The sequence below is a fragment of the Rhinatrema bivittatum genome, chromosome 11 (genome assembly GCF_901001135.1).
Source record: "Rhinatrema bivittatum chromosome 11, aRhiBiv1.1, whole genome shotgun sequence".
NCBI lineage: Eukaryota > Metazoa > Chordata > Amphibia > Gymnophiona > Rhinatrematidae > Rhinatrema > Rhinatrema bivittatum.
The window spans coordinates 38,005,889-38,020,976 of record NC_042625.1 but is presented as its reverse complement, the minus strand read 5'-3'; the positions used below and the strand labels follow the sequence as shown (position 1 = coordinate 38,020,976).

Below are 15,088 nucleotides of genomic sequence, written 5' to 3'. Positions count from 1 at the left end.
GTCCTCTTTCAAACTCTGAAGTATCTGGGAGCTCAGCTCGACACACTGGGAGAGAGAGATTGCTGAAATTGCAGCATCAGATTCGGCTTCTGCTAGAGGATCTGGGACTATTTACAGATCCTGGGTTCTATGGCATCTACATTGGAATTAATGCATTGGGCATTCGCGCATATGTGGCCTCTGCAAGGGGCTCTTTTCTCTTGCTGGAATCCATTATTGGAAGAGTTTCGTCTTTCGTGGTGGCTTATTTGCACCAATCTCAAACATGGTGCAAAATTGGAGGTTCCAAATTGGATAATAGTCATCACCGATGCAAGCCTCTCCGGTTAGAGGGCGGTGTGTCAAGATCAGTCGGCGCAGGCCAGTGGTCGAAACAGGAGGTTTCATGGTCTGTCAGTTAGAGATGAGAGCAATGCATTTCGCGTTGCTTGCCTGTCTGTAACGGTTACACGGCCATCCAGTATTGATCCTATCGAACAGTGCAACGATGGTAGCCTACATCAACCATCAAGGTGAAACCAAGAATCAGGCAGTGGTTTTAGAGGCTCGGGAGTTGATTCTCTGGGCAGAGCAGAACTTGGAACGGCTAGGAGCATCTCACATTGCCGAAGTGAAAAATGTTCAGTCAGATTTTCTTAGTTGGAGAAAGTTAGACCTTGGGGAGTGGGAACTGTTAGAGGCAGAGATGTGTCTCATTCATGGAAGATGGAGGTATTCTGAGCAAAGAGAATACCAAGGCATTGCGGTTTTACAGCCACCGAAGAAAATACGATATGGAAGGAATTGATGCTCTGGTGCTGCTGTAGACTCAAGGGATTCTTCTTTGTCTTTCCTCCATGGCCTCTGGTGGACAAGGGATTATGGCAGATAGAGAAACATCCAGGCAACGTGATCCTGGTAGCTCCAGAGTGGCCACATCAACCATGCTTCCCAGATCTGATCAACATGGCCATAGAAGGGCCGCTAAGGTCTGACATCGGTTGACTGTTTTCCACCAGGGTACAATATTTTTAGGTCAGGCGGCTCACTTCTTTCTTGCAGCTTCGCTTCTGAGAGGAGATGAAGGGAATATTCTGAAGTGGTTATTTCCACCTTATTGCAGGCCAGATGACCACCTACAAGGATCTTCGATTTCTGGTCTGCTGTTGACGGGGTGCAGCCTTAGCCAGTTCAGACTATGATGTCGCATATTTTGGTTTTTCTTCAGGATGGTTCTGCGAGTCCAGGTAGTAAGGTAGTAGTCCAGGGTAAGGTGCAAGGGGATCCTCTGTCCATACATCTGGATGTTATACAGTTCCTTCGGGGAGCTAAGAACTTGTGTCCTCAGGTGCGGAACATTTGTCCATCTTGGAATCTGAATCTAGTCCTTAGAGGATTGTGTGAGGCTCTGTTTGAACCACTAAAGAGAGCTACGGTTAAAGACTTGACTCTTAAAGTGTTTTTTTTGGTGGCTATTTGTTCAGACAGGAGAATTTTGGAGCTCCAGGTGCTGTCATGAAGCAGTTCCTTCCTGCGGATATCGTATTCAGAGGTATCTTTATTCATGGTGCTTTCTTTTCTGCCTGAGGTAGTCTCTGCGTACTTTCCAACCCGCGAAAGGCCTTTATCGCGTGCGTTAGGGCCTTATCGCGGCGGTAGCATTCAAATTAGATGGAGGGGAGGAGTTAGGGAGGGGATTAGAGAAATAGGCCGGCAGCGGGAAACAGTACCACCTTTTATGGTGGCGCTATGCCCGTGATAGTGTGCAGCACGGCTGCAACGCAGCAGGCGAAACTGCACTGCTGTGGTGCGGCCAGCTGCAGGCTATCGCCCGACTGCCCCCTTCTTCGCCCCCTGCCCCCCTTTACCGCCTTGTTCATCATTCCACAAGGAATGATGAATCTTGGCCTTAGTTAGACAGTGATGCTTCCAGCTTTTCCAGATTTGAATTCTTCTACGTCTCAATGGGGAAGCTTAGACTCTTAAATGGGAGGCATGCATTATTGAGGTATCTAAAGGTCACTAATGATTTTCGTAGATCAGATCACCTCTTTGTCGATTGGATCACCTCTTTGTAATGTGGAGTGGTCCAAGGTAAGGCATCTAAGGCTACAATTGGACGGTGGCTGAAGGAAGTGATCAAGCCGACTTACATTTCTAAAGGGCGCCCGGTACCAGGGAGTGAGGGGCACACTTAATGCATTCTTAGGTGACTTCATGGGCTGAGTCATAACAGGTGTCTCCCCATGAAATGTGCAGGATGGCTACTGGGAAGTCGTTATACACTTTTCCTAGGCATTATTGCTTGGATGTCGGGGCTCCAGCTTCCATGTGCTTTGAGTTTTCTCGAGCGGAACTCTCAAGGTCCCACCCAAGTTCAGGTGAGTTTAGCTACATCCCAGGAGTCTGGACTGATCTGGGTGCATACAGGGAAAGGAAAATTGTTTCTTACCTGCAAATTTTCGTTCCTGTAGTTCCACAGATCAGTCCAGAGACCTGCCAATTTACTGGTGCTTTTATATAGTGCACAGTTGTTGGAACTTTTCAATGCTGATCGCGTATGCTAAATTTGGGAAATGAGTTTTCCATTGTCTTTTTGGACAACTTCACCTTCTTCTGGCTCATGGACGGGAGGGAGTTTGCTTAGAAGTTTATGGTTGTAGCTGTCAGCTTGGCTTGGGTACAGGTCAGTACTAAGAGACTGCATGTGGCAAACTGGGTTATGTACAGTCTCAGTGAAGCTTTCTCTGACTCCATCTGCTGGAAGGGAGGCAAAACCCAGGAGTCTGAACTGATTCGTGGTACTACAGGAACAAAAATTAGCAAGTAAGAACCAATTTTGGAAAGTTAGAACATAAGATTTGCTGTACTGGGTCAGACCAAACATCCATCAAGCCCAGTATCCTGTTATCAACAGTGACTAATCTAATTCACAAGCTCCTGGCAAGATCCGAAGGGCTAGATAGATTCCATGCTGCTCATCCCAGGGATAAGCAGTGGATTTCTGCAACTCCACCATAATAATAATTCATGGATATTTCCTCCAGGAACTTCTCCAAACCTTTTTGTAAACACAGCTACACTAATAGCTTTCACCACATCCTCTGGCAACAAATTCCAGAATTTAAAATTTTGAGTTGAGTAAAAAAAAAAAATGTTTTCTGTTATTAGTTTTAAATGTATTACTTAGTGTTAAATAGTTATATTAATATTGCATTTTTTTAAATTGTTTTTTAGTCATTGTCTCACTGCTGCCCTTTCTTTTAATGTCAATGGCTGTAGGTGGTGTTTTTTGATTTGCTTTTATGGCTGTGTATGAGGACTCCCTTCATCCCCCAAATTTGTTTTAAAGTGAATTTCTGATTCTTAAATTCCTGCAGTGCAGACGCTGTGTACTAACTATTATCTTCCTCTGCTTTGTTTTTTCATTGGACTGTTCGTATATTTGTAGACACCCCTGCTGGATGATCCCGTCTTTATCCATCCAAGCTCCGTCCTCTTCAGACAACCTCCAGACTTTGTGGTCTACCAGGAAATCATAGAAACTTCCAAAATGTACATGAAAGGTACAAAATTGTCCCTTTTTTTTTTTTTTTTCCTCTAATGGTTATTAGAAAGATGTTGGGTAGATTGTTTGCACAAGTGCCTCTTTTTTTTTCCTGTGCGCTCATGCTGCGCATCTCCTGTTTTTGCTAGGTGTTTCAGCGGTGGAACCGGAGTGGATCCCCGTCCTCCTGCCTCAGTACTGTCACTTCGAAAGCCCTCTGGAAGCCCCTCCTCCTTCCTATTGCCCTGAATCTGGCAGAGTCCGGTGCCACAGGGAGAGCACCTTTTGTAAGTTCCTTGAGCAGGGTGGCGCGACTCTGCCTGCCAGCTTTTCTCAGCATGGGTTCTCCATCGTCCTCTCTACCCCAGCACAGCCCGGCCTAACCTTTTGATGGTGAACACTGGGTGTGGATGGGGGTCGGTGAAAAGATTCTGTACTGGAGAACTGCAGTGATGCTCGATGGCATTTGATGGTTTTTAGCTTTTACTTCCAGTTTCTACCAGTTGAAACGTATATTGAATGTGCCTTTTAGTTCTTTACAAGAGTGACATCCTGCCAAGAAGATACTCATCTTTTTAATCTCATCATTCCGTGCCATCGCCCTTTCAAATATCAAAATCTCCCTGTAATAAGTATTGAAAGTTGCAAAATGTGTCTCACTGTAACAGGAAGTTGAGACATGTACCTTGCATATTACAAAAGTACTTTTTTATTTGGTGGCCTGCTTCCTTTGTTTTTTTTTTATAGGAGAGCCCTAGTGGTGGGAAGTAATTCTCATGACGTTTTATGCCATCTGTTTTCTCCCTTGAATTCTCATCCATCTTTTCTCGCCTTCTAACCCTTTGTTTTCATGTAGCACTCTCTTTCCATTGCAGATCGGGTAGGCTGGCAGCTTCCTGCGGTGGAAGTAGATTACCCAGAAGGCCTTGATCGCTACAAATACTTTGCTAAGTTTTTGCTGGAAGGAAAGGTAAGATTTGTTAGTGTTCTTTGTATTGTCCTTTTTTTTTTTTTTTCTTTTGGAAAAATGTTAAGTGAAAGTAAACAAATGAAGACACTTAGCTTTTTCTTTTTGTCTCATTTTTATGTAGGTTATTAAAGCATTAGGCTCATATACCAGTGTTTTTCTGTCCAGCCCAGTAACAATGTTGAAGACCTGGTCAAGGTAAGTGTAGATTGTGAGTAAACCTAAATAAGTGGGGGTGGGGGGTGTTGTTTTCCTTTTTGGTCCAAAACAGCTGTATTAGAAAATTTTGTTTTTAATTTATATCTTGTTTATTGATATGCAACAATATATTCTAGTTTTAAAGACAGCCTTCACCCAAAAAGGAACTCAAGAATCTATCAAGGTAGTTTTTTAAGAAAGGGAAGTTTATCGCCACTAAAATGCTTTTGGTTTCTTTTTTTTTTTTTTTTTTTTTTAATTAAGAGGACCCATGGCATAAAGCAGCAGGGCCTCTGTTGATGGATATCCTTATAGTTGACTTTTTTATTTTTTTTTCCCTCTGAAACTAGTCCATGTTTCCTCTGGAATAGGCTTGAAGTGAGGACATTATGCCATGGGACCCTAGGTCTCAGCAGCCAGTTGTGGTCGAGGCACATGATAAAAGAGTTGCAAACTGATATCAAAGACCCTCCCATTTGGTGGCACGTTTGTTTTAGCAGGAGCTAGCCTGCCCCAGGAGTTTCATGCAGGTGGTTGTGGGTAGAAGGCGGGGCTGCAGCTCCTAGATACCCTTTCTTCAGGCTGCAATCCTCTTCCTTGTCAGGCTCCAGCCTAGGACGGAGGCACTGCTGAAAGCCCTGGTTTCCGAACAGGCTGACAACCGTGATGCCCTGCTTGCTGCTTGGAAGAAGAATCCAGAATGTAAGTCGTGGTCCCTCCCTGCCCGTTGAGCGTTGCAATCTTTTCAGAAATGTGAATAATCTGCGAGGAGTTCATTTGGTGACCGTTACGGCATCATACGTCGCTATGCAGGGAAACCTGATTTGGTTTTCAAAGATCCTGAGATTTTGGGGGGGGGGGGGGGGGGGGGGGGCTTTTTTTTTTTTTTTTTGTCTGCTGTGGCTATGATGCACTCGGGCTGAAGGGAGGTGGGACATTTGATGTGAAGGATGATGGCGCGCTGTTTAGGGGGAGATCACTGAAGAGGTCGGCGTCTGCTGAGGCCTCCCTCCAGCGCTGGGTCAGCAGGGAATATCTCGTTTGCCCTGCTTACACCATCAGGAGAACTAGGGAGGGGAAAAAATGTAGCCATTTAAAAGAAATCAACATCTGTCTTTCAGATTTGTTGTCATCGTATTGCCAGTGGATTCCTGAAGCCATGCATGCAGAGGTAGCCAAAAAGTGGCCCCCTGTCAAATCATGAAGTACTTGGACTCCTAATCTTCTCAGCACCATCTCCTCTGGAATCTCTAGGATATTCCGAGATCTCTGAACAAGTCATGGACATTAGAATGTACTGGCGTTTGCTAATCAAAAATATGTAAGACTGAATTGTTGGAGGCTCATTTACATAGTCCCTTTCTGATGTAAAGCTCCAACGCAGTACAGAGCGTATGCCAAGCCTTGCACAAAGCTCAGTCTTAAGCTCCTGTTTCCTTCTGTGTATGGACAGTAAATGTACCTAATGTATTAGGTAAGGTTCTAAAATGTGTCTTTGGACTATGTTAGTCATATGGCACGATACTCGACATGTACAGTCAGCTTACCATAAGTCATGAGTACTTCCACCATTTGGAATGGGCTCACCCACGCCTCGCTTTGAGCCTCCAGGCAAAACCATCCATGCTTACTGAAGCTGCTTCCACGCAGAGTGTGTTTTTTTTGTTTGTTTTTTTTTCATTACAGCATGAGTGTGGCTACCTAAAAGAAGGTTTCCTCCCCACCTCCGTTCAGGTTTTTAACTGTCTTGTCATTCCGGTGTCTCTCTGGCTGCCAGGTTTGCAGTTTTCTCCCAGGCAATCGACCCATGTGGAATTTGTTCCCTTAGACCCCCAGGCTCTGGTGGAAGACCAAGGTCCTTAAAACATGCTCAGCTTCCTTTGAGCCCAAGAAAGAAAATATCTCCGCAAAGGCAGCAAGCAGCTCCAGCACCAGCCAGTCACAATATGTTTTGTATTTAATGAATAACTGTGAATGTAAACAAGATGGCTTGTTTAACTGTTTCATGGTCAGTTAGAGACCTGTCCTCTGAAGACCACACAAGCTGGAGGTAGATTCAAATCGTTTTTATTGGCCTCTGCAACAGACACACTGTCAGATGAAGAACTCAGTCAGGTTCATTGTATTTCATGTTAAAATGAGCATTTTCAGGGGTGGCGGAGGGCTGCAGATGTACGCTGGGAGCTTTTATATTTCCTACCGTTATTTTGTCCACAGATGGCTTCCATAAAAGAAAAAAACAAAACTCCAAAACTGTGAAAATATTTCCAGATTTGGATGAATAAAAAATTTTCTATAAAAAAAAAAAAATGCAACAAATTGATCTTTATTCCTGATCAGATGGGCCACGTTGGTACCTTTTTATTTTTATTGGCTAATTTTTTGAAAGCTCATCTTGCTTGGGGGGGGGGGGGGGGGAGTTAGTGTTTTTGACTTGCTTTAGTAAGTAAAAAACACAAAGATTCACATTTTTTCTCATTTTGTACAGCTGTGAAACTGGCATGGATTATTTCCCAACCTTGACCACGATGACAAATAAAGTTGTATAACTTTCTCAAACACCCTCCAAGCTTTGTAAAATGTGTGACAATTTATTTAAATGCGGTTTTTTGTGTGTGGGATGGGTGCCATGTGAAATTTTAAACTAAAGGGTTGCCTCTTGTCCCTATAAACTTATTTTCAGAACTACTGTATAGGTCTAGAAAGCCACATCAAACCACGGTTTTGTGTTGCATCTGTTTTAGATAAAAAAAAAAAAAAAAATGACAGCAGCTAAAGACAAAATTGGGCTGATCCCACTTGCGATTCTTCTGCTCTATGTAGCCTATACATTTATATGTGCAACTCCAAAACCAATCTGTCTATCCCCCTCCCCCACATCCTTAACCTGACTTCTCAAACTTTTTCCTACAACTGCCCTCCTCGGCTGCCCCCCACTCTCGCTCTAGCATCACTTCGTGTTGTGTCAACTTCAGCTTTGATTCTTACAAGAGCTGTTGCTTAATCCAATACCCAGGCCCCCACTCTCAGGCCGATGCAATATCAGCTCGCGTAAAACAGGCGCTTATGATTGCGTGCCTGCTCTCCTAACGTGTGCCCAGCCATCTCTTTTGGGCCCACGGTGCACTATTGAAATGAGGAGATGCGCTAAAAATGAGGCGCTAGGGAAAATTGTGCATCCCTAGTGCTTCCTCAGCATTGGGCGCACAGGAGAGGTGGCTGTCAGTGCGGGCTGGGAAAACGGACTGTCAATACGAGCAGCCGTTCCCCCCCCCCCCCCCCCCACTGCCGACACAAGATGCATGCACAAGATAGACGGCCTGAACCCTCTTATCTTGTGAGTCTATTTTGGTGCCCAGTATTTAATAATTCCTGTAGCCACCAACTCTGGCCTCAGCCATCAACACTGAAGTTAGACCTGTCCAAAGCCTATCTGCACATCCCAGTCCATCACGATGATCATCTGTCTACACTAAGGAAAATGAAATTATCAGGTAAGTAATTTCTCCATTACGATCTGGCCCTTGGGAGGGCTTGCCTGATGAAGTGAGGATATTCTGCAGCGGTAATTGCCACCTTACTCCGAGCTCGGAAGTTCTCTATGTCCCTAGTGTATGTGTGGGTCTGGACAGTAATTGAGGCTGGTGTGAGGAACGCGGTGTCCCCCCTTGGGCTGTCAAAATCCCACAAATTCTGGAATTTTTGGAAGATGGTCTGAATAAAGGTTTGGTCCTTAACTCCTTGAAGGTGCAGGTAGCGGCTCTCTCCTGTTGCAGAGTTGAAGTGAATGGAAACACACCCCTCACCCCCCCACCCCCCATCGGCTCATCCGGATGTGGCCTGTTTTCTGAAAGGAGTGAAGCACCTTCGGCCACCCCTACTGTGGCCGTGACCCTTGTAGAATCTTAATCTAGTATTGGAATTTTTGGCAGGGCCTTCCTTTTGGCTGCTGTGCAGTCTTTCCTTGGGTTTATTAACCTTGAAAATGGTGTTCCTGGTGGCTGAATGCTTGGCACATCACATCTCTGAACTGCAAGCATTGTTGTGTCGGGAACTGTTCCTCCTGATGACTCCAGGAATGTTACAGCTTCGAACTGTTCCATCCTTCTCGCCTAAGGTAGTCTCGGAGTTTCATTTGCATCAGTCCGTTTCATTGCCATCCTTGGATAAGCACAAGGATGCAGAGGAATACCGCCTTCTCCTTCGTTTGAATATCAGTAGAGTTTTGATGCGGTATCTGGAAGTTTCAGAACCGGTCCGAAAGACTGACCACCCTTCACGGTGGAAGGAAGTGAGGCAAACCAGCTTCGTGGGTACTATAGCTTGCTGGATTAAAGAGATGGTCATGGGAGCCTATGTGGAGGCAGGAAAGCCATTACCTTCTCAGGTTAAAGTTCATTCCACTAGGGCTCAAGTAGAGTCATGGGCGGAAGTGAGACTGCTGTCTCCCGTCGATATCTGCCAAGCAGCGACGTGGTGGTCCTCGCACACCTTCTCCAGGTTCTGTCGCCTGGACATACAGGCCTGAGAGGACGCAGCCTTTGCAAAAGCGGTGTTAACTGGACCACGCACAGCCTCCTGCCCCGATTGGGAGTAGTTTTTGTCCATCTGGTTACATGCTAGGAGAAATTACTTACCTGATAATTTCATTTTCCTTAGTGTAGACAGATGGACTCAGCATCGTGTTCTTGGCTGCCCAAGAACTGTGCTAAGAATTCAGCCATGGAATGGATATTGAATCCAAGAGATTATGGGTAAGCCTTCCTCCAGATCAGGGTATCTATAATCTTACTGGGGTTCAATGTTTGATTGGTTGAGTACAGTTATGGTTATTTGTTTTTAATCATATTTTTAATCAGGTTTTTTCACTAGTATGTCCACAGTGGCCTTTGAAGAGAATGCTGAAGGGCTAAGGTTACTGCAGGGGTGTCTGTAGGGTGAATTCAGCTTTGAAATCTGACTCTGTCTCCATCTGCTGGCAGGGGAGCATAACCCACTGGTCCTGAGTCCATCTGTCTACACTAAAGAAAACAAAATTATCAGGTAAGAAATCTCTCCATTTCTATTTTACTGTTGTTTTTTTAGTGAATATTTTAGACATTGTTTTAAAATATTTTAAGTAGTAATTGTATTGGGGTGGTAGGCTATGTATTATGAATGTAAAAAGCTGTTAACTGCACCAAATAGTGGATGGAGGATGCAGATCATAAGCGCTGCTAACTAAATAGTTATTTATGTAAATACCAGCACAATTTATTCTGAGAAGTCTTACAAATAGCCTGGCCAGCAGCAGCTCCCTAAACTCTAGGAATATATCCTTCAAGCATAACTTTTTTAAAAATGAAACATTTAATAGTAATACTCTGTAGTAGATGCCTGACTTTTTTTTTTTTTTTATTACTTAATCTGTTACCGAAATCATTGTAATCCAGTTGACCAAATGAATGGCAACATAAAATGAAGTTTTTTGGTTAGATCTGGCTACTTGGTTTCAGGAAGTGATGCTGTATCTCATATGATTGTAATTGTATAGGTGCTAGTCTGTACAGGTGCTAGTCTGTACCTTACATAATCTTTTGCTTGAGAAATGGTTTTCTAATGATTGTACTTTGACGTTTCTTGTGGTTTCATTAAAGTTGCTTCGGATAGGATTAAAAAATTAAAAAAAAGTGAGCTCCGAACTGCCGCGATAATTTATGGTATCTGTTTTCAGCTTTTACCAAAAACAATGGAGATGCCGGGGATTGAACCCGGGGCCTCATACATGCAAAGCATGCGCTCTACCACTGAGCTACATCCCCAATGTGTCTAAAATTTGTAGACGTGAGTTCTATGAAAGCTTCTTTGAGGAAGTGATTGCTTATTTTTATTTAGATTTTGTTGTTTCTAAACTCTATTAATTCTGATTGGAAATCTAAAAAGAGGAAATAGATTAAATAACCACCTCCCCCCCCAAACCATGTTTGTACTAGAACATCTGGAATATTATGGAGTACTCAGCAACTGGATGCAGAAAAAAAACAGGTGCAGTTTTGTATCATTTTCTGTTGATAAAGATTAATGCAGGATCTGCTTTGGGTAAGGGAAACAACAAGAGCATTGATTCCCTCTGTTGGAGAAATGATTGTCTAAAGGAATCTGCCTGTAGTATAGGTAAATGTATAGTTAGAGATCCACTAAGAGATTATAAAAGTTGAAAAAAAATAGTTACAAGACCAACTTTGTATTTTTTTAATACTCATATATAGACTTTATGAATGCCTTATGTGTATGTGAGCGACAAATTTCAGTGTTTTTCTAAGTTAATCCTCGTTAGTATAGTGGTGAGTATCCCCGCCTGTCACGCGGGAGACCGGGGTTCGATTCCCCGACGGGGAGACCTAATTTTGGAAAAGGCCAGTTTTGCTTTTTTAATATGTTTGCCCAAAATTTCATCTTTTTCATATTGTCTCCTTCCGAACTGCTACAGATCAACTATTTTATTTATGAATCATTTAGGCATCCTTTTTTACTGAAAGCACTGTGCACAGCATGCTGAATAATAACATGGGTTTTATGCATTTTGCAACGATAAGTTTGCTGCACATTAATATTCTACATTGTTTGAATTTGTATGTTTCATTTTCTTACAACTCTAGTCTCTGGCTGTTGGTTTTTGTCTGGTCATTACCTCAATTGTACTATAGGGAGGTCTAACTCATTAGCTGTGACAGTAATCTGGTTATATTATCTACTTCTGCTGCTGCTGTTATTAAAAACTGAATCCCAATGGAGCTTGAAAAGTTGGAGTGAAGTACATAAGGGTCAAAAATTTAAAATAAAAGTTAACCCAATCGGTCATTTCCTTTTTCTAACAAATGTTTTGTGCTTTAACACTGGTTACCCCCCAAATAAAAACCCAGAGGAAGCTCAGCCATTCCCCATACCTAGGTTTTATCAGACAATAATCACACTTAGTGATTACAGTGATAGTTTTTATTTTACTTGCAGAAGAAATCAGGAAATACAACAGATATATAATTTCTGTTATACATTATTAAACAGTAGCTCATTACTTAGTATATAGCTATTAAGTGGAATTGAAAGAACATTTGTTTCTAGAAGCCTTTGGCCATAGTTTTCTTCCTAGTTCTTCTTATTTTTTATATCTAAATTTTAATGATATATAACTTTTGTATTTTATATTTTTTTATGATTGTGCAAATGTATAGTTTATTGCTGTAACCAACCCAGCACAACAGGATTGATATGAGTGGAAAATAAATGGTTTTTAAATAAATACATATTTTTTTGGGGGGGCGGGGAATGGTCTTACAACATGATGCCTTTCCATATAAGGTAAAACTCAGATTCTGACCTGTGCAAGTTCTGATCATTGTCTATATTGCTAGCAGATTCTATACCCTAGGAATAATAACTTTATGCCTATGTACAGTCTTCTCTAAAAGTTTTACTGCTCACAACAAGGAACTTCTGGTTAGTGTTCAAGACTGGCTTCAGCCGAGCAGAGGTTACTGTAGTTCACAATATACAAAACAATTTCTGCCTAATGCTAAGAAACCTATGCAGTGAAATGTATGGACCCTTGTTGCTGAGGTGAGATTGGCTCAACCTATGGGGCAGGCCCTCACTGGCGGCAGCCACACACATGCACAGCTTTATTTATTTATTTATTTATTTAAATTCTTTTAATATACCGATGCTCAAGACCAGGTCTTATCGTACCGGTTTACAATGAACTAGGGGGAAAAAACCAGTTAACAATAGAAGCAGGAAATTACATTATAACAGGGAATGTGGAACTTGGTAGTTAGAGGAAAGGATAGGTTAAACAATTTCTAACAGGAGAACAAAGCAAATAAGCAGAAACGTAAGTGCTTACATGGTAAGCATTATATACCAAAATTACATCGTGTGTAATATTAGGCAAGTTATATTAAAGTGCGGTTGTCCGAGAAACAGTTCCTTTTTTGAGTTGCTGAAGGAGGATGCAACCGCGGGGTATGTAACTGTGGGGGTGATCCTGCGGTTTCTTCAGGGGTATGCTTGGGCGAACAGCCAAGTTTTTAATTTTTTTCTGAAAGTGATATGGCAGTGTTCCTGGCGGAGATCTGGCGGGAGAGAGTTCCAGTGATGCGGACCGGCAGTTGATAGTGCACGTTTTTCAATGGTGTTGTGGAGAACGGACTTTTTTGGGGGAACCTGGAGGGAATCTCTGTATGCAGATCTGGTGGGTCTTGTAGAGGCGTGTGGTTTGAGGGGTATGGTAAGTTGGAGTGAGGATTCCTGAAATAAGGTTTTGTGGATAATAGTAAGTGTCTTGAAGAGAATTCTGTAGCGAATGGGTAGCCAGTGGAGTATTTTTAGAATCGGGGTGATGTGGTCCATGCGGCGAGAGTTTGTGAGGATCCTGGCTGCAGCATTTTGCAGCATTTGAAGAGGTTTGGTAGAAGAGGCTGGGAGACCTAGCAACAGAGCATTACAATAGTCAAGCTTTGAGGGAACAGTGGCTGGCTCACAGCATAGGAACAGCATGCTTCCCTGCTCAGCTGCTGTTGGGATGAGGTTCATTGGCAGGCCACATAGGCTTCCCTATGGCAGCCATCAGCACTCCCCCCGCCCCCCGCTATGCCACTGGCTGGTGCAACTACACAGGAAAAAGACTTGAGTGGGGTTTTACCTCTACCTACTCCATTCCCCATGAGTTGAGCCCTTGGGTTTCAGGGACCAGAAGATGAGAGTTGCTGAGGAAATGTCTTAGAATAGATGATGATCCAGGCCAAAATATTAGCCTGGAACCTTAAGGTAAATTTGGGTTCTCTACAGGCAGTGGACCTATAATTTACAAAGTGCTATTGGTGCCAGGAAAAGGGATTCTCTCATTAACAGCAAGGGCTCATGGTTCCCAACAAGATTAGCGAGCTAAGAAACTAAAACATGGCAGGACGGCACTGAAATACAGCAATAGCCAAACCTATCACTCTAATTGTCTCTAAAATAAGGCTATAGACTACACCCAGTCGATCTCCGGAAATGACCATGTTTTAGTAGCTACTTGAGCAGGTTATTCAAAAGCGTTATCAAGCCAATCCTCGTTAGTATAGTGGTGAGTATCCCCGCCTGTCACGCGGGAGACCGGGGTTCGATTCCCCGACGGGGAGGTAGAATTTTATTTTTTTTTTTTACTAGATTTGAAATGTGTAAACAAATAATATATCTAAATGAGCATAATCAATTGCTACTTTAAAGTGTAATCAATTCGATTCCCCGACGGGGAGGAAAAAAATCTTTCTTATAAATATTTTTCGGAAAACCCGGTTGTTTTGCTTTTTGGCATATTTGCCCAGTTTCATAATTTTCAGATTGCCTCCTTCCGAACGGCTATGGCTTTGAAGTATTAACGATTTTAGGTATCGTATTATTTTATTGAAAGAATCGTGCATTACATGCTCAGTAATAGCATGGGTTTTATGAATGTTGCAGCTGACTAATCGGTGGTTTGTTGCACACTAATGTTCTTCATTTCACTTCTTTGCATTTTGCATTTTCTGACAACTTTAGTTTCTTGGTTTTTGTCTGGTAAGTACCCCTATTATATAATGTGGCGGGATAACCCATCAGCTATGGGCTTTATCTCGTTATATTGTCTACTTCTCGTGATGCTATTGCTTAAAGCCGAATTCGAAAGGAACTTGAAAAACTAGAGAGTGACGAATGGTCAAGAAAAAAAATAGCACAATATATCGTCCCTTTCTTCTAACAAACTTTTAGTGCTTTAACACTAATGCTATTATTGCCAGCCTACTTACGCCTTAAATAATTGCCATTGCTAACGAAGTTTATTTTTTGCCCTCCGCGCACATTATTTGACTATTGGCAAATCCATTTGGTGGTAAGGTGACAGTTTAATTACTCATTAAAAAAGAAATGGAAACCATTTTCTGCGATAGAAAACTTCCTTTTACTGACAATTTATAATCAATACCGTTTGATGTCACCCGTTACATGATACTTTTATGTGATTACAAAGAGGGTGGTCTCAACCGCCGAAATAGCTCAGTTGGGAGAGCGTTAGACTGAAGATCTAAAGGTCCCTGGTTCGATCCCGGGTTTCGGCAAACCTTTTTCTTTTCAAGTCAAAGCAGCTTTCAAATTAGTTTTTACTAGTAGCCTGCCACTTTAAATTGATTTAAAAGCTTCTGCATGCCTTTCCTTCTCACTTATGAAAAAAATAAACCTTATTTAACACTTTTCAGAATCTTACTCCTGTAGCATGACTTAATACAACACTTAGGTACCAACAGCATACTTCAACTCATAAAAACACAAGATCTGACTACTGGATCAGATCAAGGATCCATCAAGCCCAGCTTCCCATTTCCAATAGTGGCCAGTCC

The 15,088-nt window shown here is 42.5% G+C and overlaps 1 protein-coding gene and 4 non-coding genes across 7 annotated transcripts in view; 4 read left to right on the top strand and 1 right to left on the bottom strand.

Moving 5' to 3' along the window:
* DHX37 (DEAH-box helicase 37) overlaps positions 1 to 7,040 on the top strand; it is a 63,750-nt gene extending 56,710 nt beyond the window's left edge. For all 3 annotated transcript variants that reach the window (XM_029619949.1, XM_029619946.1, XM_029619950.1), the window contains exons 23-28: positions 3,431 to 3,545; positions 3,676 to 3,813; positions 4,402 to 4,496; positions 4,618 to 4,691; positions 5,296 to 5,393; positions 5,813 to 7,040. In XM_029619949.1, coding sequence (XP_029475809.1) covers positions 3,431 to 3,545; positions 3,676 to 3,813; positions 4,402 to 4,496; positions 4,618 to 4,691; positions 5,296 to 5,393; positions 5,813 to 5,895 — 603 coding nt within the window. In that variant the 3' untranslated portion in view covers positions 5,896 to 7,040. The remainder of the gene's footprint in view (positions 1 to 3,430; positions 3,546 to 3,675; positions 3,814 to 4,401; positions 4,497 to 4,617; positions 4,692 to 5,295; positions 5,394 to 5,812) is intronic.
* Positions 7,041 to 10,420: 3,380 nt separating this feature from the next.
* TRNAA-UGC lies at positions 10,421 to 10,492 on the bottom strand. Its single transcript has one exon. It is a non-coding gene; the product is annotated as a tRNA-Ala (tRNA).
* A 505-nt stretch (positions 10,493 to 10,997) lies between these two features.
* TRNAD-GUC lies at positions 10,998 to 11,069 on the top strand. Its single transcript has one exon. It is a non-coding gene; the product is annotated as a tRNA-Asp (tRNA).
* A 2,711-nt stretch (positions 11,070 to 13,780) lies between these two features.
* On the top strand, positions 13,781 to 13,852 carry TRNAD-GUC. Its single transcript has one exon. It is a non-coding gene; the product is annotated as a tRNA-Asp (tRNA).
* Positions 13,853 to 14,736: 884 nt separating this feature from the next.
* TRNAF-GAA lies at positions 14,737 to 14,809 on the top strand. The gene has a single exon. It is a non-coding gene; the product is annotated as a tRNA-Phe (tRNA).
* The last annotated feature ends 279 nt before the right edge of the window (positions 14,810 to 15,088 follow it).